This window comes from Nipponia nippon, unplaced genomic scaffold (assembly GCF_047370975.1).
Source record: "Nipponia nippon isolate SJK-2023a ecotype South Korea unplaced genomic scaffold, ASM4737097v1 scaffold_2, whole genome shotgun sequence".
NCBI lineage: Eukaryota > Metazoa > Chordata > Aves > Pelecaniformes > Threskiornithidae > Nipponia > Nipponia nippon.
The window spans coordinates 116,848,011-116,869,030 of record NW_028262336.1 but is presented as its reverse complement, the minus strand read 5'-3'; the positions used below and the strand labels follow the sequence as shown (position 1 = coordinate 116,869,030).

Here is a 21,020-nt window from a genome sequence, read left to right as displayed (position 1 = left end):
CAGTGTGTGTTGCCTCTAACCTGGAGCTGCCAAAGAAATCGAAGTGAACGAGCCTCCCGGCTGCTGCTCCGCAGGCCCGCAAGCACAAGCGGCTCCACCAGCCTGGCACTGGCGACTGCGGATCCACGTCCAGTTACAGCACGGTGCTGTTTTGTAGCTTTACTTTCCATCTAGTGGTAACTGAAGACTTAAACACTTCTCATACCACTACAAAGTAAGCACATCTCCAATTTATTGGACATGACACAATGTAGCTAGACAACACCTTTACAAAAATACTTGAAAGCTATTATTTCAGCTGTACAAATATAGAGATGCAAGTTCTTCTTCACCAGAAAATACAGAAATCTTATACAAGTCTCTTTTTTAAAAAAATAAAACCAATAGTAACAAACCGTAAATTATGTCCATCACGATCTTGAATGTTAAATACAGAGAAATACTAACAAACATCAGTCCAAATATGTCTCAAAGGTAAGGATTATTTGGCTTTCTACAGAATTTTCCATCGAGGATTACAAAGCCTCTACCAAGTGCTCATGCATTACACATCCAAGTAATCCTTGGGAAAGAAAGTGTGTTGAGGGCAGGGGAGGGAATAAACATTTTACAAATATGGAACTGGGATGTAAAGTTTGTGTGGAATTCAGAAACTGCAAGAGATCGTGTACTGCGAGAGCCCCAGCCTGGCTTTTAACCCTTAGGTTGTGCTGTGCTCTATCATGTAGTTTTCCTTAAAATTAATGGCTGTTTTCAGGGAAGGCTTTAAGGATACTTTAAATGGAAAATCTTCCTAAAGTAATTTTTTCAGAATTTCAGAGGCTTGTTGAGTTTTTTTAACGTCAGATGTTTATAACCTTGCTTTGTGCGCAGACACGACCTGTATTATGAAGCCTGAGAAAGGACAGAAGTTTCTGTCTCCCAGTAAAATGTAAGCCGGCTGCAGCCATCACTGTAAACTGTACGTAACAGCAAACCCAATGCCGACACTTTTGTGTAAAACCAGTGTAAGAAGTGAATTGGCCAGAGCGCCATATGACTATATTGCAAGCTGAGCTTTGGGATACAAAACTTCCAATGAAATTTTTAAGTGAAAAGCCTTGTCACCCTCAGCTGGCCAACCCTTCGTGCGTGGTGCTGACAGTCCCGAAAGATGATATTGTGCGTAATGGCGTCATGACAGACCCCAGCCCACGGCCACCACACCCCGACTCCTTGGGCATTTCAAGTAACGGGAAACGTTATCAGATTCTGCTGTCACATTGCTGCTATTTAATAGTGCATCGTTTCTAGCAAGTGTGTTGTACTTTGTCTATAGCAGAATATGCTTACGTGGAACAGCAAAATCCACATTTTACTGTTACAAATGTCGCTGGGATCTGGGAAAATGGTTGGGAACACACTCATCGCTCTACTGAAGTCTTTGTCACTATTTTGAAAGGGCAACGCTGTGTTTCAGATACAACATCTCCAAATACTGCTAGCAAAAGGGAGGCTCCTACTTGCGACAGACTGCCACCCACCAGTCGGACGGGTCAGTTCCTTCACTGAACATCTATGTTGCGATCCTAACTTTTTCTGAGCTACAGGTGAAAACTCATTCCACTCAAAGTGCTTTTTGATTGATGATGATGCATAAAGTGAATTATGATGATATTTTTATAAATGCATTTATACAAAGGACATAGACTAAGCTGTCCTCCCACACACACGCTGGCTTGAGTTGGAGGCAGGGCTGCTAGAATAACAGCGTCTGCGTGTTTCCCTATGTGGGCCTGCATACGTGTAATCTTAAACTATTTCAGCTATACATGCTCGGTGCTCCTTAGCTGTCAGAAGAAGTACAGTGTGAAACATTCTTATTCGTAGTGATGGCTTTAACTTTACATTTAGATACGTTTGGTAATAGCTGCAATCAATCAACTGCCTTTTAAACAGATGCATCCATTTTGGGGAATTCATAAAGTTTATGGATTTATGGTTTTCAAAGATTATATAAGACTCCTTGGAGCTTCCTTTTTTTGGCAACTAATTAGAGATCCTGTTCAATTTTAGTATACCATCAGCCTTATTCAGGCACTATATAATACAATTGTATACTCCTTTGAAACAAAATTTACTTTTAAAACTGCATAGTGATTGCAAATGGCTGGGTGTTTCTTTTTCAAGTACTCTAAGTAAGAGCATTTACACGTCTTTCTGAATGCACGCTGCCATCTATATGTCTGTTTGGCGCTTTCCTTAGTCATGCTCTATATAGCCTCAATGGACCTGCTGGAATAAATCAGCTATTTTGAACAGCGCTATGGTGAGAACATTGTTCTCAACCGGAGGTATTACAGATTAGAGTCTCAGACGGGACATAAACCAACAATACATGGTATGATGTGTAAAAGCATTACTCTATTTTTATCTGTTATATGAAAAATAGGCATATGTGAAAACTGTACATCCAAGGTGGAATGAGCAACTTACGGTGATGCTCATAAAAGTCTCACCTGTATAACACCAAGGCCTCTGTACTGGTCTGCCCAGTTATTTCTGACTTGATGGCAAAGATGTTTATTATGCCCACTAGATGCTTTTCATCCAATCTAGCCCATTGTCTGAAAGTACACTGTGGAGTTCACTGATGCAGAGCCCTGGATTCCTGTAAATGATAGATTTCTTTTTTCCTCACCGTAGCAAAAAGAGATTTTAGTACTAAACTGGCTGGGTGGATATTTAAATTGAGCTGTGGGAAAATGCAATAGAGTGAGACTGTTTAAATGACACTGTGAGAACTTCCTCGCTGATATGGCCAAATGCTGAATTGGTGGAACTATTGTACCTGTAGAGGTGAAAGGGTAATTTAGTTTTCATAGTCACGAAAACATGATCTATGACTTGTGATGGTATTTCTACAATAAGCACACCTCACACTGGCAAGAAACTGAAACATTACCAGTTTTAAATGATAAACTAGAATTAAATGAAAGCTCACCACTCCTCGATATCCTTTATATTCTGTAAATACCTTGTACGGAGCACTCTGGGCCCAACCCAGGAAAAAAATGCCTAAATGTGAGCAACAAAATACATGAAGGGAGCAGCACTGCTCATGCACTTGAAGTTACGCAACTGCTACATTAGTTCCAACAGCACTGAAGGGTTATTTTCTGAGAGTTATTTTCTCTTTAAGGTAAACGGCCAGCTAAGTTTTACTGCATGTTTCTGGCCAAGCATCTGAAAAGATACAGTACCACTCTGCATGCAAATAACATCAATCTAATAAATTAATAGCATTCATTGAACAAAAAACCCTCACAAATTTTAAGATAAAAAACACCTAAAATATGACTTTTCTTTTTTTTTCCTTTTCATCTTCCAAGGGGGAAAAGAGAACTAAATTAAAAACAAACCTTCTGTTCAAGTCAGGTCGTCATGACACAAAGCAGTACAAACCAATAAATCCGGCAACGCTGACAGTCCAGCCTGGCAGTGTGCACACAGGCTTTTGAGCCATGGAAAGTTGGGAGGGCTCTGGATATTGGCTCTGGGACTGTGAGCTGACTTATCGGAAGGAACGAAAGGTCAGCGTGCCACAAACGGCGCGGCAGGCCAGAAACGTGTACCTGGAGTTGAGTGCTGCGTGGGCGGAACGAAGCCCCATCCTCTCCTGCTCTGGGGATAAACTAACCTGAAGTTTGTGCAGGTAGGAGAGCACGGGAAGGAAGGAGCCCTATAGATATTACTGTTCATGCTACCCGTATGTCACTGATAACTGACATAAATACTTGGGTTTAGACAGGAACACAGGAAAGCGGCCCACCTTCCCAATAAAGATAATTGAGAGAGATGTATTACTGTACTTCAAAAGAAAAAAAAAAGAACTAAGGCACTAATGAAGCATTGACTGGTCAGAAAACACAAACTGAACTCTCAGCTTCTCCACTGTAGATATAACACAAGAAAACATAACTGCAGTACAGCTGAAGGAACAGCTGGAGTTCAAAAATACCTAAGCTTCAGTTTATTATGCACACATACAACTAAACCATTCCAAAGCGCAATGAAATCGATTGAAATTTTCTCAGACTACATTTCCCTCTGTCACGGACTAGGTGTTAACGAACCCACATTCCCCTTTCCCTAAAGGCTGGTCAAAACTGTTGATGCAGCTAAGATCTCAGAAAACATGAGCCAAGTGTTTGACCTTTCGTATTTCTTCGAGCACAGCAGGTACAACTGTGAAGCAACTTGGTGTGAAAGAGCAGGACAGCTGGCCGGGGCCGGAGGTCTCCTCTTCTCTGCACTGCATTGTCCCAGCTCTCCAAACCAGCCAGGCAGGCACTTCAACCTTCAAAACAGTCTTTAAAAACCGTCAATGTGATGCCTCCGCAAGGCTGAATAACTACAGCAGACCTCAAAGGAAATGGTTGACTTCATGGTTTTGTTTGTTTGCTTCACTGAAGTACCAGCAGAAGGCACTGCTAAAGGCCTTGGGTCAAAAATACCTGAACTGTACAGAATAGGAGAGGCTTAGCTTCAGGCATAGCTTGCATTATTTAGTGTAAAAGATGAAGAACTTTTAGCAATAGCTCAGACAAAATGTTATGTGTGCAATGTGCAGAAGATGGCAAGCTTTCTGATTAGTACAACAGGTCTCATTCATACCTTTAAAACGTAATCAGGCACATCATAAATGTCAGAAAACAAAAAAGTCCACCTGCCAAAACCTCTTATTTCTAGTATGCAAAATGCAAGATAACATTGTTATGCCTTGTTCAGTATACTGAGAAACACTACAAGATGTTTTATTTAGACCTATTTGTAAAGCTCAGGTCAAAAGCCACCTTAATCTTTAAACAAATATTAACGCAGAGAAATGCAGACAACTAAAAAGCCTCGTACTCTCTAAAAAACTGAACGACAAAAACTAGTTTGCTGATGGCTCTCTGGACATTGCCGCAGTGTTGAAGAGTCACGGTGCACGCGGTTTCTCTAGGGAAGGAAGCACTCTTGCGTTTTGATCACTGTTCATGGTGTCTGTGTAACCTGGAGCAAATGGTGGGATCAAAATGGAGACTAAAGGCAATTTTATAAACTGGGCTCAAAGCTGGAAGGTCTCAAATTAAAACAGTTTTTTCTAACTTCAGACAGTTAAGTAATGAATACAGGACTTTCAAATTCATATAGCAGCCACATTTAGCCAAACCTGTTCTGTCTTACGTAGTGCATTTATCATGACCATGAAGTTCTGGGCATTTTTTTCTGTGGGTTAGAGATCTTTAAGAAATACAATTTGCAAATGTTTTTAATCTTTTTTATCTACTCCCAAAAGAAATCTATTCTTCCTTTTTCATTATGCCTTTGAGACAAATAGAGAGCATTTCAGACTAATCTGCCATATTTATGGGACACGGTGACACGGCAGCCACGTGGAACAAATTTCAGGGATTGAGTAAAAGGCAGATGAAGGCTGACCCCGGGGCATTCCTAAGGCAAGCATACTGCCTGCTCCGTTTTCCAATTTCAGAATTAGGGTGTCAAGGAATAATTTTTAGTGTGGGAAGTTTCTGTTAACAGTTTAATCTAAACAGTAACATAGACAGCCTGTTTATTCAATGGAAATCATGTGCAATGCTGAAATTCCCAAAGAATGCATGAAAATATTGTTGTTACACAAAAGTGGAATGGTTGAAATGGACTTTTTTACTAAGCTCCACAACTACTGAATGCAAATACAAAGAAAAATAAAGAAAACAAAACTTCAATATGTAGAAATAAAGAATTTTGTGTTATTTATTAAAACATAATTTCTTTAAGGATCACAGTTTTAAGTCAGAACTGTATTGAATATGAAAGAAATTGCTTGTCTCTGGGCAGTTAGAAATGATGAACCTAGTCAACTAACACAAAAGTCTGCTTATACCATTTTATCCAGGGCTGCATCTTTGCACCAGCTCTAGTGGGTTTTGTACTACTATGTGGGAATCTCAAAAATGTTTTTATCCCCAGTTGTAATGTAGCTTCTTCTTGATGGGCTTTAGGGAACTGTAAATACTAAGGATACCTTTAGATCTACCTTTAGTTGTTAGTTGACCACATTTTTTTCAAGAATCAGGATGTAATTTTTGTGAACAAGTAACATCATTTATACTTTTAATGAGGGGCACCTTGATTTAATCAGGGGTACTGAACTTATGTCCAGTGAGCCTTTGTTCACGTGACAAGGATACAGACCAAGTTACACACCATCAACGGTACACTGTCACGCGATGGATGCATCCAACACGTAATGGGGAAGAGCAAAAGCATATGGCCAGCAAGTACCCAAGTAAGACTCACCAGTTCCTACACTGTTAGAGAATTTGAGTATCATTTTTAGTATCATCTATTTCATTTCTATTTTTAGTATCATCTACTTCAATAGACTCATAAATTCTTCTTGGGCTTTATCTGTTTCTCTGTGGTTTGAATATATCAGCAATTTACTGCCTTAAATGCATGAGTTGCTTCATATCCATGTCAAAGGAACAAACACCACCGCATTATAATCTTTCAGTAAAATATTTCGTTTCCATGGTAAAATATGACATTCTTCTTGAATGTATAAAGCTAATTTAGTCCAAATCTTCTTTTACAGTTACCCCAATTATAATGGCATGCCTTTAAAACATAAAATATGTAGCTCCACTAAATAGTACTGAAATAAGTCTGATGCGTATCGAAATGTTTGTAGTCATATTTTCCATTTCTTTTTGCATTTAATCTCGCTATAATTTGATGTTAATGGCTGTTCGAGTATTCAGCATTGGAATTCAAAACATTAAGATTATTAAGAGTTGTAGTCAGTGAAAACATCTCTATTTAAAGCTTCTGAAATACAGAATTTTGAAGTTGATGAATTTAAGATTATAGCTAAGTGAGTTAGCTTTAGTAAGTGCTGAACTTTTAAGGAAAATAACACAAACCAAAGCTGAGTGGATTTGCATACACATTACTTCTGGTGTAATATACACTGAAATTTTCCTAAGCTTTTCAGTTTTTGAAGGAGAGCTGCACTGAATGGTGCAGCAGAGTTGAGTACACTGAACTCAGAGTTTCAATGCAGTATGAGCACAGACAAGAATATGAATGTATATTTTGTGGCTAGCACTTGAGATAGATACTCACGAAGGTATTGCAGTGACGACTACTTAATCCTGGACAGCTGGCTTTGAAAGGATATTTCTGTGAGGCAGATTAGTTAATAAAAAGTGAAATATCTGTGAGAAAACGTGGGCAATATTTATTATAATTCCTCCAGAATCTTGTACTATGCACATGCCCACATGTACCCATGCACACAATGTACTAAAGTAAAAAGTTTACACCATGTCATATCAGAAATTTGAGAGCGTGTAGTATGTAAGAAAAATGTATAAGATAACTGTTCTTGAAATCTGAAAACTCTATTCATTGTCATTCTTATGCATATCTAAAAAGCAACCTAGCCAAGTTTACAAAACATTTCTCATGACTTGTGATTTTTGCTGTTAAGGAATCAGGAACTCACAATATGTACATCAAGCTTAAATGGCTTGTGTATGTTACAAGTATAAAGCAGTAGGCAGGGTAAGTATGACAAATCTACTGAAGTCCTGACATTGCAAAATCTTGACCAAAATAAACAAACAAAAAATGACCCAGAAATCATCTCTATGATAAGAGAAAAGACATTTCACTTTTTGTGAAAGAGAAGAGGTTTCACCATCCCTGCCAGAATCTTGGGTAGCTGGGCTGCAATCACCTCTGACATCATCTCGGGGAATTCAACACTCAGTGCACGGGACTGGAGAAATGTGTTCAGACAGAAGAGATGGAGCTGTTTCACTAGCTGGATTTAATAAAATACAAACATGATAGATCAGGCTAACAGTAATGCAGCCAGATAAACATGCTGTCAATCACTTATCTCATACATCCATCGGCTGACATCGTTATCTACCTTCCTCTGTCATTCCTTGAATCAATAACGTGGGTACTTGTCATTCCCTATTAAAATATCCTCCCATGGGAAAAAGTCATAAATATAGCTAAATGGTATGCCATATAAAAACAGTGCCTCACTAATATTATAAAGTGTTATCATCCTCCCTCATGGCAGGCACCATGAACAATGGCAATTACTAAACAAGTATTCGATCTTTCATTTTATCCTCACGTTCAACACACGTCTCCATGCCTTGTTTACTGTATGCTATTCAAACACTGCTCCAAGAGACAGCATTGACTATTTGCTTGCGAGCTTCTCCATGGTTCTGATTATGATCATATCTGAGTACGCCACAAACATTAAACTCCACAGGTCCTCACCCCTTGAAAGCCACTGCTCAATATATGTGACTATTTCACCTCTTCTACCTTCTCTGAGAAGCTCCAATTTTATAGAATTTTTTCTTTAGGACTTGTGACATTTATGTTACCAAATATCATATTATTTCTGCTACTCTAGGCTTTGACAACACACAGTGTGATTATCTTTTTCTTGTATCTCCCATCACTTTATCAGCCTGAGCTGAAATAGAAACTTGAACAAAGATACTCTACGGACCAAACACTACCCTAACCATCACTTTGCTGGCTATTTTGCGGCAAGACTCACTCACTCACTTCCACTAAGGCTGTTTTACTTCAAGTATTTGAAATTAAGAGATTGATTCTACAGCCCAGCACTCAAAAGAGTTTTCCTCTGGATGCTGTTACACTCAGATTGCAAATTATTACTACAGGTAAGGCAGGAAGACCTTTTATCCCAAGCAAGACTGATCCAAACAGGTTCCTTGAGCACAGGGCTACCATGCGTAGTGTACTGGCCAGGACTTGGTTTTGCAAGTAAAAGGTGACTGACTGAACTCCAGGGAAGGGTTTACCACTGACAGAGCCAAGTGACAACTGCAGTCTGACTACCAGTAAATACTTAAAGTTAAGCTCCATATCCTCCCTTCAGAATTTTCTGTTGTCTACCTTCACCTGTGAGGATGCTTGTCATACTTGTCTCATGCTCCTTTTGCTGGTATCTGAGATGATGCAATAGCTAAACGGTGCATGTGAGTTCTGTGGATAGCAGAAGCTGAGGGAGAGGTTTGTGCAGTGGATCAAGACTTCAGACCACCTGGTGAACCACATAATAATCAATATTGTTACCTCTCTTAACTCCCATAAATGGGATCCTCAAAGGGTTTCTTTTTTCCTCCCATCAGAAGGGGGAATTAGTGACAATGAAAGGTTTTAGATGAATAAATGAATTTATTCATGAACAATTAAAATAAAACGCAGATTTGCTGAGTGCAGTAGAATACAAACATGCAAAGACCCCATCCTTCCCTGAACTCCCTGTGAGCTCCTCACAACCAGCACTGAACTCAAGAGCCCTCTTCCTAAACTATCTTAGTGCCACTTCCCCAGCGCTTGCTAAAACCGTCAGATATGGCCCTGCATCTCTGCTTTTTGCCTCTCTTGCAGAGATGCACAAGCCATTACAAAACAAGATTCATGTAGGCAAAGGTTTATATGAAATGTCATTCCTCAGTTTTAATGGATGTTCAGCCAACAGGATATATGCTGGATTCTCAGAGATGTGGAAAGGATTCAGCTGCATCTTTAAGACACTTATGAATCTCTATAATATCACCACTAGAGTTCTCAAAGATGACTCAGTTCCCAAATATAGACAGATACTGAAAAAATGGCATGGAATATACACATAAACGTAGTTGAATTAAGGTTGCAAAACCAATCCTGGTTGTCTTTCTCTAATTCTTACTAGTCTGACTTTGCAACTTGACTTGCCTATTCTTTGCATTATTTAAATATTTTCACCAACATGTATACACACGCACACGCACAAACACGCTGCCCCCTACCAAAAACCATAACTGTACTGGTTACTTTACAGAAATAATGAAACAAAATGTTAGCATTCAAATGCATGTTTCTCAAATACTTAAATCTTGTATACCGTATAATATATATGCACACAATATACATTGATGCTGAATATATAGCTATTGATTCACACAAATACACACACTAAAGGAAAAATGTAGGGGGTTTTCTTTTGTTGTTTAGAAATGTCGACTAGCCACTTTCCATAAAATTACTTTGAAGAAATTCTAGTTCCTTCTCACATAAAAAGCAAAATACATTAACAAGCAAACTTACATCATGCATGGAATCCATCAGCTTTGTAAGTTGATAGAAACGTTGTGAGTTGGCCACAACGCCTTTCTGGCGCAAACCAATTGCCTTCACCAGTTCTCTGATGTAACTCGTTCTCATCTCATCAAACTGGCTTTGACTTCTTAGACCTTCCAAAGGAACTAAAAAGACAGTAACACTTGTGTTGCAATTTATTCTGAAGGCAATGAGAGAAATTTAAAGTATAGGAACAATTTATAGTATTTCACGCTGTGCAGTGCAATTGGTTATTATATACCAGGTACTTCTTCCCGTTCAACAGTTACTCCAGAAACAGTGATACAATTAGTTAAAAGCATATACCAGCAACAATTAGTCAATTGTGCTAATTGCTGATGTCTAGAAGCTTAATAGCCTTAAGCTTCAGCTACACCTGTCTGCTGAAAAGAAGATGGCCAAAAGAACCACTCCTGTCCTTGAGCAAAGATGTTATGGACTGGCTCATGCTTACACTGCTGAGGGTCAGCCCCCTTCATAGCAGATTTATGGTAAAGAGATCTAGCTGGAGTGCTTCAAAATGGAGTCAAGGAATGAACTAACAACTCTTAAGTAGCGTAGACTGCAAAGCATCCAGGGGTCAGGCCTCCTGTTTGGACCTCTTTCACTTAACAGAATAGCTGCGCTATCAGAGTCTTAAATGTGAACAGCTTTTAGAGAAATCAGCACGGAGCAAATGGTTGAACTCACTCTTCTCTTAATGGTCAGCTGTGAGGACCAAAATGAGGACACGGAGAGAACACTGAGAAATGAACCTGTTAGTGACTGCTAGCGATAAGACCATATTTGATCACTGATGGTAAGTGTTGGTAGCACTGTAAGGAAACAGGCATAAGCTCTAGATTCTGCTTTCCTTGATATGGCAGTGTAATACACAAGTTTTACAATTTACGTTGTCAAAGGCAACTAAGAAATGAAAAACTTGAAGAAATGAAACTTGAAAAAATATTCCCATCTGGCAATCAAATCTAAATCCTCGCTTTGCTATGATAATCATACATTAAAACATGGTCTTGTTTCAAACATACTGTTTTTGAAAGAGCTGTTAAATTTCTTCCCCTTTCCTTTCTCTCTTGCCAATGACACTTCACACTGCAACGTCACATTTAACATTTCGTATTCTGACAGCAAGCATAAGGAGAAGGATTCACCTCACCAAACTTTAGATATTTTACAGTATAGGCATCTCCTTCTGGGCTAGTTATCACAGCTTGCTGTAGCTTCAGTGGGAAAAATCAGGCAAGTCTTGGGCACAAAGAATGTTCACTGTTTTAGAAGTAGCTTTAGAAAGAGAGGAATTATGCTGTAGAGATGCTTATTTTTCTCCATGGACTCTAAAAGAATGTCATGGGGACTAGCTCATATAGTTAAATAAATCACATGCTAGGTATCTAGTACATCTTCAATCAGGTATCATCAGACCATGACTAGTACTGGGCCACAAGAGATTTCATTTGCATCTCTCTCAAAAAAATTGAAGCTTGGTTCATAATGACATTGACTTATTCAACACTGTAACACCTAACTTCCAGGTGATTTGTCGCTTTCTGGAATTAAAACATAAATATATGTGTGTGCTGACTCTCTGTACAATGCACTGTATTGTTAGATACCCAAGAATGGAATTCTTAAAACAGAAGCCACCTAAAAAGCAGACAGTTCCACAGGGGTTGGACCTAAGCCCATTCCCTGAAAGAGAATTAGGTAGCAAACCCTGCACTGAGAGCAGCACTGCTCTCCATTTGGAAGTCATAAACCCTGTCCTGAAGTCAGCTGGCTAAGCCATGTCTGGTTCCTCAGAAGAAGGTAAGAGGGAAGGAGACACTTCAGGCAAACATTAAAATTAAGTGTCCCTCACCTCCAGCCCAGAGAGAGACAACAAAGCAGAAGATCAAAACTCTACTCTGTTTGAGTTAACAAGAAGTCTCCTATTTTGTAGGAGACTGCCCAAGAGAGGAACTGATCCAGTTTGCCAAGGATGTCTCTTGCTCTGTGCCTTCTCAGACAAGTGAGTGTCTGGGGGAAGGAGGGAGACACACATACAGAAAGTAGCAAGCTTACTTTAAAGAGAAGTGTCTAAACACTGAGATGGCTATGGAAGTCAAGGTCTGACTCCTGACTAAAACAGAATTCAAACAAAAATAAAAATAGAGAATAGAAATTGTGACTGCTTCCACAGAAAGTCCGTTTATAACACCATATCTAATAACAGTGCAGCTTTTAGGGACACCATGTTCGATTTCTTTTGGCAGCTGATGAAGATGAAATGCTGGACAAGGCGGACCTTTGGTTTGACTCAGTACGGCCTCTCAAGTCCAGACAGACACAGGAGGTATCTGAAAGTGTGCCTGTCACATCTGCGTCGAGGGTCTGAATGGAAGAGTTCTGTTTTGTGGAGAATGCGATGTGCTTAGGAGTAATACAGGCAGGAATACTCACAGTGGGGAAAAGTTATGTCATCGAAAAAAGAATAGCTTAATTTTCAAAGCCTGGATGGTTCTGGGTATGTCTAACAGCAGAATTACAGACACCTGTGAAATCTTTTTCATATAAAGTGACATTCTGATGGAATTTATAGAGTTAGGTCGACGCTTTCTTTGACTTACGTCTCTAAAACAGCAGTTAAGTCCTTACATTTCCCTTGTGAATTAAGTTAAAAGATCTCTTCCAGCAACGCATGGCCTGTTCCCCAGAACTCTGCAAAAGCACAGTCGCATTCCCATCTAATCACAAGAAGTTTCACTAAGCTATTTATTTGAGTGAAGAATTACAATGTCTTACATGCACAAATGCAATTTAAACACAGGTAGCTCAAACGCTCCTTCCCCCTGAACATATGTAAAGAATGCGGATGCTTTTATTCAGTGGCAAGAACCCAGCCAAAATCTTATGCAACAAGATTTTGCAATTCCTCTAAATCAAAAGTCTGGAAAGTGTTAGAGCTAGAACTGAACTTGCTATATGCTTATTTCTCTCTTTTTTGGCACAGCTCTACTTTCTTAAATCATAGTCTTTCTGAACTGTTCATAGTATTAGTTCCTAGATGTATGTGGCCTCTGCAAGGTGGAGCCCTATTTAGAACTTTTGGGGCACTACTACAACACAGCATGTTACATATAGTAAATAAGGACCTGTAAAATGGAAACAATTGCAGAAAATAAAAATGTTGGTCCACTTTTTTCAAAGACTAATTCTGCTTTCAAGACAGCTTTAGAACTGTCACAAGTACAATATAAAGAAAATGTCTAAGCCACAGCAAACTCAATGGAAAAACTTTAAAATCAAAAATGATGTTAAAACTTAGGCTGGGGTTTCCATTCAGAATTAGAAATGTATCAAGACTGACATTTAGTTATGTTTAATACAAATCACTGTTTATTCAAAATTATATAAAAAGTAAAAAACAGTTCATCTAAATAATAAATCAAACAGAAGACAGAATGAGAGACTAAAAGTTCAGACTTGATTTACTGTTAGTATATGAAAGCTTGAAATGGCCATACTTTCACATTTGAAGAGGATTAAGATGAATACCATGACTAAAATAAAAGTACTCTTAAAAAACACTTTATAGTAACAATGAGGTTATATGGTTTTTGAAAACAGTTTTGTGGAATTATATTTATACAGTACCAAACGTTTATTAAATCTCTCAGCAACAATGGTTAGGTGTGTTCCTTTTCCCAAAGATCTGACAAATTGTTTTTTCCTATAAGACAATAAGTGCAGGAGAGAACAAAAAGCAAAACTCATCAGCACAGGTAGAAATACTTTTTTTTTTTTTTAACCTCATTTCTTGCATATATATAAACATATCATCTTAAAAATGAGTTTCTGAGGGCAATGCAGTTGCTAAAGAATGGTAGCTGTTAAACTGATGCACTCATAAATGACAGCTCTTGGACCATTGCAATGTTCTTTTTGAATTTGATTTGAACTTTGTGGGACAGAAATGGAGAGCAGGAATATCACAAATTTATCTAAATTTCACTGAAATTTAAAACTTCCCTCTAAGGTTCAGAGAGACAAGGGAGTTCATTTTGTGATGAAAGCAAGGTGGAAAACATTTAAAATAGGAAGACATTCGAATTCCAACAAAGCAACAAGAGCTGTATCAGAGAGGGATTTTTGCCCACATTATTTTTATTGCTTTAGCAGAGTGTATGGCATTTTGCTATTATTTTAGTAATTTTTATGTTCATATGAGCTAAAATTCATCTTTATTGCTTATGCTCTGCTGAGGCCAAGTTTTTTTTTAAGCATGAGCTTATGCAAATACCAGCCAAGTACAGCTTAAGAGGGAATAAATTTTAGTTCCTTATCTTTTAACAAGCAGGTTATGCAGGATTTGCACATCTCTCCTCCGACTCCCCAAGTGTGCAGAGAACCAAATTTCAACATCCTTCCAATTCTATTTCTCGGAGGTGCTTATTCTCATTTCTAATAGCACCTGTACCATTTTAAAACTTCCTATTTGTGGATTCATAACTAACAATTATGGCCTCAGCAGATGTACATTTTAATATTTTAGAAAACATTTTGGAAGATAACTGCATCAACTACCACATTTCCCATTTAAAGTGGAATGCAGCTGTATGCTGAATTCTTTAAAAGATGCGCATGATTCAAAGTGACTACAAATTTTGTTCTAGAGAAACAAACTAAATAAAAACACTTCCATTTGTTTATATCTGTGCTAAACTGGACTTATTTATAACTATAAAAAGTTGAATAAATTTTAGTATTGTTTGCTGTGTCCACCTCCCTAATTCTTTTGAGAAAGCATGCTTTAAGTTCTTGGCCAAGATAAAGCCCTCAGTCCTGACAATTTATTAAACATTTTTTAATATATTTCTAATGCTTGTACTTTTTTTTTTTTTAATCTGTGTAGAGTCATTTAAGCTGAAGAGCTTCCAGGCAGAAATACTGCACACTTGCTTTGAAAATGTCTAATACATATAGCTATATATCAAAAGGGATTCAACATTTCCCCAGTACCTTTACACAGAATAAAATCAACAATGAATCATGAATTATTTGTTCCTTATAAACACTAGAAAAAAATATTTTTAGTCTTGGAATACTAACATTCCTTCTAAAGAAGTTTCCATTTGTTAAGCCAAATAGCTTAGCAATTCTCAAGTTAAACAATATGATTCAAAACTTGTTTACTAGTGATATGTTACAAAGAAATAAAAGAACCTACTTGTGTTTAGAAGTAACAGTGCTTTCATACATAGGAACTCTTCTTGGCTAACTTGAAGTCTGACAAATTCCTGTGGGAGTTGCCACATGGATAGACACAGGGAATAGAACGATGATTCTTTCATCCTCTGTCTTACACCCAGAAAAGGTAAAAAAAATTAGAAAACATGAAAATAAAGAAAAGGAACGGCTCCAGTACTAAATGCTTGAAGGAAGTGCCTTGTTAGCAGTTTAATTACCACATCACAGAAATTAAAGAAAGAGGTTATAAATTTAAACAAGAAGTTTATATAATTATAAAGATGTTATAATTATAAAGAGGTTTATATAAACAGGTTATAAATTATAAACAATTTTTTGACTTTTTTGTACCTACCTTAGTTTTTTAATCGTAATGACTGTGTTGTTATTTTGCACGTTTAATCTGTTACTGCTGCCCAGAAAAAAAAAACTTGGAAACTATCAAAGCTGAATGCTAACCACCAAAGAAGAAGGTTTTTTATTAATTAAAAACACCCTAATAATTAATGTGAAGTACTTTCTTTTTCTTTTGGAGATTGACAGATTTTTACATTCTCTGAAAAGATTTCAAACCATAAAACTGAGATAAACCTGAAAGTTTATAGAAAACTTCTTAGGTTTTGCAAAAATGTCTGCATCAAACTACTTTGTTGGAAGTCTAGCATTGTACTGCTAACAGCAATGATATTATTTTGTATCATTTTATGCCATTAAAGAAACAGTTAAAAAGCTTAAATGTAAATATATACAAAATGTATTTAAGTAAACTAAGACATTAATACAGCCTTATCTAAACTCCTGCAAGAAGGAAATAGGACAAATCACACAAGGAAATATATAAAACTGTTTAGTTGTTTGCAGCACTTAAATGTTACTTTTCTCTTTGAGATTTTGGTATACTATGTATATTTTATTGCCTATATTTATTGGGAAGGCAGTTTTCAACTGAAATTACTGCAACAATAGCATTTCAAAGTTTGTAAACTAAACTGAATTCCTTGTACATTAACCTGAAGATCCAGTAACATGGGCTAATTTTACAAAGCTGCCTCCCAATCCAGATGAATGAGGTACAACAACGACAAGATTAAATTTTGCCTGTCCCCCTTACGAAGTTCAGATCAGCATTCCAACCTGACTGCAGATAGCACCATCACCGATGAAAACAGAAGATATTTTCTGTGAATAAGACTTCTCTCAATGCACTTTTTTCTTCTGTTATTTCAAGCATAGAATCACAGAATGCTTTGGGATGGAAGGGACCTTTAAAGGCCATCTAGTCCACCCCCCCCTGCAATTGGCAGGGACATCTTCTAGATCAGGTTGCTAAGTGTTGCTGTTACCTTAAATGAAAATTATTTCAGCTTTGTTCAATGTCTGAAACCTCGCACCAGTTCTTAAATGACTTAAACATAGAAATTTAATCTTTTAGATCTGAAAGGACTGGTTACTTCTATAGCTACTTTAAATCTCCCTTCCTATTCCTTTCTGGTAGTCTCTATTCCTAAGTGGTAGCTATGAAGGGTGACAGCAGCTTTCAGGGTATGATAAGATGCTGTTCTTAGTCATGTTTTCAGACACTGCAAAGTATAAGTAACAGTAAATCCTTGTAGGGTTTTAATACTAATTCATGACATCATTGTCAGATTAACACTTCTGGCTTTATTGGTTGAAATTGATGTTACCAAACAAGCCATTCCCAAGGAGCACTACAACTCAGTTCACTAAATGACAGATTGGCTGTGAAACAACCTTTGGATTGTGGTTTCATGGTCATTTTGAAACAACTCAAGTGTGTGTTGCCCTTGTAGAAGGAATTTCCATTCTCTCTTTCCACCTCTAGGTGTGCACACTTGCTGTTCTGGCATCAGTGCCTGCCTGTCCATGTGGCGAGTCAGATCAGGGACCACCTCCATCTGCTAATTAATGGCTTTTTCTGGGGTATTTCTCAAGCATATCACTTCCTTATCTGTTTGACAGTGCAGCCAGATAGTGTTTGATCCAGTTTAAGTGAAATCATGGGGATGCATGACCAGGGCAGGGAGGCAGGTGGAGTTGACTTTTTTGGCTGTGTTCAGGACTTACCTTTGCTTAAAGTGATCATGAAAGTACAAGCTTAGACATCATTGTGGACAAGGAAGTTGCTTACACTTAACTGATCTAAAAGCTAACTTATTTCCCAATAAATAGTTGCAGCTATGATTTAGTGTGCCAGTTACTTTTCATGTCTAACTCTTTGTTTATAACGTTTCTAATACGACCCTGATGAGATGTTCTACAATCAAGAACATGTTGTCAGTCCACCTCTTTCTCAATGTAGATGGTCTTGTGCTGCGAACAAGAAGCTGTCCCTGAGGGATTATAATCAGGGTTCATAAATCTCAACCCTATTCTTGAAGAATGTCTTCTTCACAAGGTGGCAGCAGTGGTCCACATACAGGGTAATTCCCTAAGACATGACATTACTGCCTAAAGCCATCTCACTCTGTGTTTCTTCTGAATGTAACCATGAGATATATCACAGACTATGCTGGGACAGAATACAGTCAGAAGTTCTCTCAATCTCATCCCTTCAAAGTACTTCAATCTGTACAGCATCATTAATACACATGGGAGAGGAAACAATTCATTACGCTATAACCTCACAGGGATTTACAGTCATCTGGAAGAGAAAAGGTCAGGAGCTACTGGGCCAGCTTGACTGAATATTTTCTACAGAGAACTTCATTGGGAAGAACCTGGATGTCTATAGATTTTAAATTCAGGTGTCTAGATCTTCTGCAAATCCACCTCTTAATCCTTAAACAGATATGTCTTACAAGAAAACCTGTTTAACTTCCATCTCACTTCATAGAAGTCCTTTTAGGTTTTTGACAAAAAATAACTAAGAAAAATGTATTAAGGAAAAATAAGTACAGAGATTAAATTATGCTTTACTGTTCCTGGAAACCTCCCATGTATTATAACCAAAGTATCTAAAATTACATCTTTGATAATTTGCAGAGCTGAAAAACTGACAAAGACTGAAATGAAGATTATCTGAATTCATCAGCATAGTGAAGGAAAATCTAAGCCAACAATCCCCCCCTCCAAACAGAAAAGAGCATATTTTATCCTTGATATTAAAATTCCTTTTTGCTAAATTATTACAATTTTCTAACAATAAATGTACTTTTAGAAAAGCAGAGTTTTATCAGAAAGTGTCAAAACTGAGTATTTTAGACTATATACAAACTATTTGCAAAATCCACTCAAACAACAATGACCAAAGAAAATCCTACTTAGTTTCATTTACTAAACATTAACTCATGTCTGATTCAGATGAATTCAGGTAAATCTTCTGACAGCATCATTTTTTTTTTGTTTTTGTCTTAGATAATTAAAATATTATTTGAACTCCTTTTGTTTGGCCATGTCAACAGAATATTTGGGATTCCCACAAAACCCTTCCCAAAGTTACTGAACTTTAATATGGTCAGAGGACTTTCCTCTGCTGTTTATTTTGAAACAGAACAAGTAATGAATGCAATCTTGGCCTCAATGAAGTTGCGTTCTCATTGGCACAAATAAGTTCAAAATGTCATTCATATTATGCGACAGCAGAGTCTACTTACTCATTTAGAATCAGATCTGGTGCAAAATATAACATCTGACCACTGACGTGTTTGTATGATCTCCATCCCATTGCAAAAACCATTAGACTCATCCAGGAATACTGGATGAGGGTTATCTGATCATCAATGTGTAAATTCCGAAATCCTGGAAATGAAATTAAAAGATAAAATACTTTATAATTCTCATTTAGAGAATAGCTGAGCAGGTGTTCTGAGATTACAACTTTGAGCTATAAAACTGAGAACACCTAGAAAAACAAGTGCTTTTGGGGATGTAGCTCTCAGAAGTTTGTGAAGTTTGTATAATAACTGGTTGTCTCACTTTTGATAGTTAACCTCTTGTCTTTTTGTTCTGATCCAATATTTTGAAAAGATCAAACCAAAATTAACTTTAGCAGTCAGAAGTGACTATTTCAGGAACTAGGAATGCATCTCATTTTCCTTTGGTAAAAATATGACAGTTTGTAACATGATCACTGTAACTAACTCTTATTTAATATTGATAGCTTGGACTTTAGTGTTCTTAACAAGAGATATATTTTAATACAATAAACATCCACATATGAATATCTTTTTTACATTTAACTAAAGAGAAGAGTATTCAGTTGTGTGTTTGCCTTTGATGATCATTTGCTCTTTGATAACTTCAAAGATTGCTATGAAGTATCTGAGTCAATCTCACAGCTTCCTGCCCCTGAAAGGAGTGGTCCTGTTCTTCATTACCTGGTCCTGTTACCTCCTTCGAGCAAGCTCTGGCATTCATGCCACCCCTCTGAACTGGTTCAGCTCATGAAGCCATCAGAAAACTACAGAGGGTAAAAAAAAAAGGGTTGTTTCCTTCTCACTTAATGAGATGAATCAGTTCAACCAAGAGGTCTGACAAGTGCAAGCTGCAATGGGGAAGAGCAGTGTTAGGGACTACCCTTTCCTGCAGCAGTGAAGTGTCAAACTGAGCTCACATGAAACTGTACTTCCAGGCTTTCTGGTCAATATCTGGATTTTTATATATGCCAGGATCAGGCCCCTATGACCATACAGTGCACGTGCATACATAACATGGACTGTTTTTGGAACCCACTCTTGGATCTTCATAAATCCAGTTACTTCTCATTACCAGTCTATTTGTGGGCTGCTTAGTCCTAACTGGTACTATTTATTACAAGTTTTCTCTGTTGCTTTCAAAACTTCATTTTAATAAGAATAAAGAATATGCAGAAATATTAACATTTTTTCATACCAAAAGAATGAGTAATAGAGTAGGAGGGGCTGGGTGGAAAGGCGGCTATAATAATCATATACAGGAACTCTCTGGGCTTCTGTTGTTTTTTGGAGTGAGTCTAAATATTCATCTGTGTTCCTTTAAGAGTGCCCTCCTATTAAAATGTATTTGATTGGTACACATATTATCTGATGAATTGAAAGGTTAATAATTTTAGAATTTGTTAAGAATTAGTTAACAGGCAGACAATAATATTCTCTTTTGACTGCTTGTCCTATGACATATTTGCTTAACTAGAATTCACTACATATAAGAAGTGCTGTTACCTGGTAGCAATTTAGACCACTTGACTACACACAGAAGCTGCCTCTCACAAAGATGATTTAGACTGGTCAGCAAGGAACTTGGTGTTTCGGGTTTTGTATTGTCATAACCAGCATAGACAACTTCTGGCTCAATGCCTCGTAGAACGCTTATCATTGGGGGAACAAACTGTATTTCTTGATTTGGAGAAAAGGACAGCCTTTGGGTTAGAGATTGGCTTTCATCTTGAAGGGTTGCTGGCTGCTGGAGTGCAACATCTAATGTTCTCACAACCTTAATTTTGTTAAACTTTTTAAGTTTTCGACCTGAAAAAGAAAATAGTTGATCTGTTAAAAAGTATTAACCAGAAACATTAATATTTTCCCATAGTGCTGGATTACACTTTTAATCTATACAAGGAAACTAGAACTGCCTTC

At 37.5% G+C, this 21,020-nt stretch overlaps 1 protein-coding gene across 2 annotated transcripts in view; it reads right to left on the bottom strand.

The window, feature by feature from the left end:
• Positions 1-215: 215 nt before the first annotated feature.
• Positions 216-21,020, bottom strand: part of PGR (progesterone receptor) — a 46,156-nt gene continuing 25,351 nt past the window's right edge. The window contains exons 5-9 of one of the 2 annotated variants that reach the window (XM_087755950.1): positions 20,607-20,909; positions 19,062-19,206; positions 15,428-15,558; positions 10,189-10,346; positions 216-7,861 (exon numbers count right to left, since the gene is read on the bottom strand). In XM_087755950.1, coding sequence (XP_087612076.1) covers positions 7,706-7,861; positions 10,189-10,346; positions 15,428-15,558; positions 19,062-19,206; positions 20,607-20,909 — 893 coding nt within the window. In that variant the 3' untranslated portion in view covers positions 216-7,705. Of the gene's footprint in view, positions 7,862-10,188; positions 10,347-13,075; positions 13,931-15,427; positions 15,559-19,061; positions 19,207-20,606; positions 20,910-21,020 lie in introns of those variants that run through there. The other variant, XM_087755951.1, reaches the window with a different exon arrangement.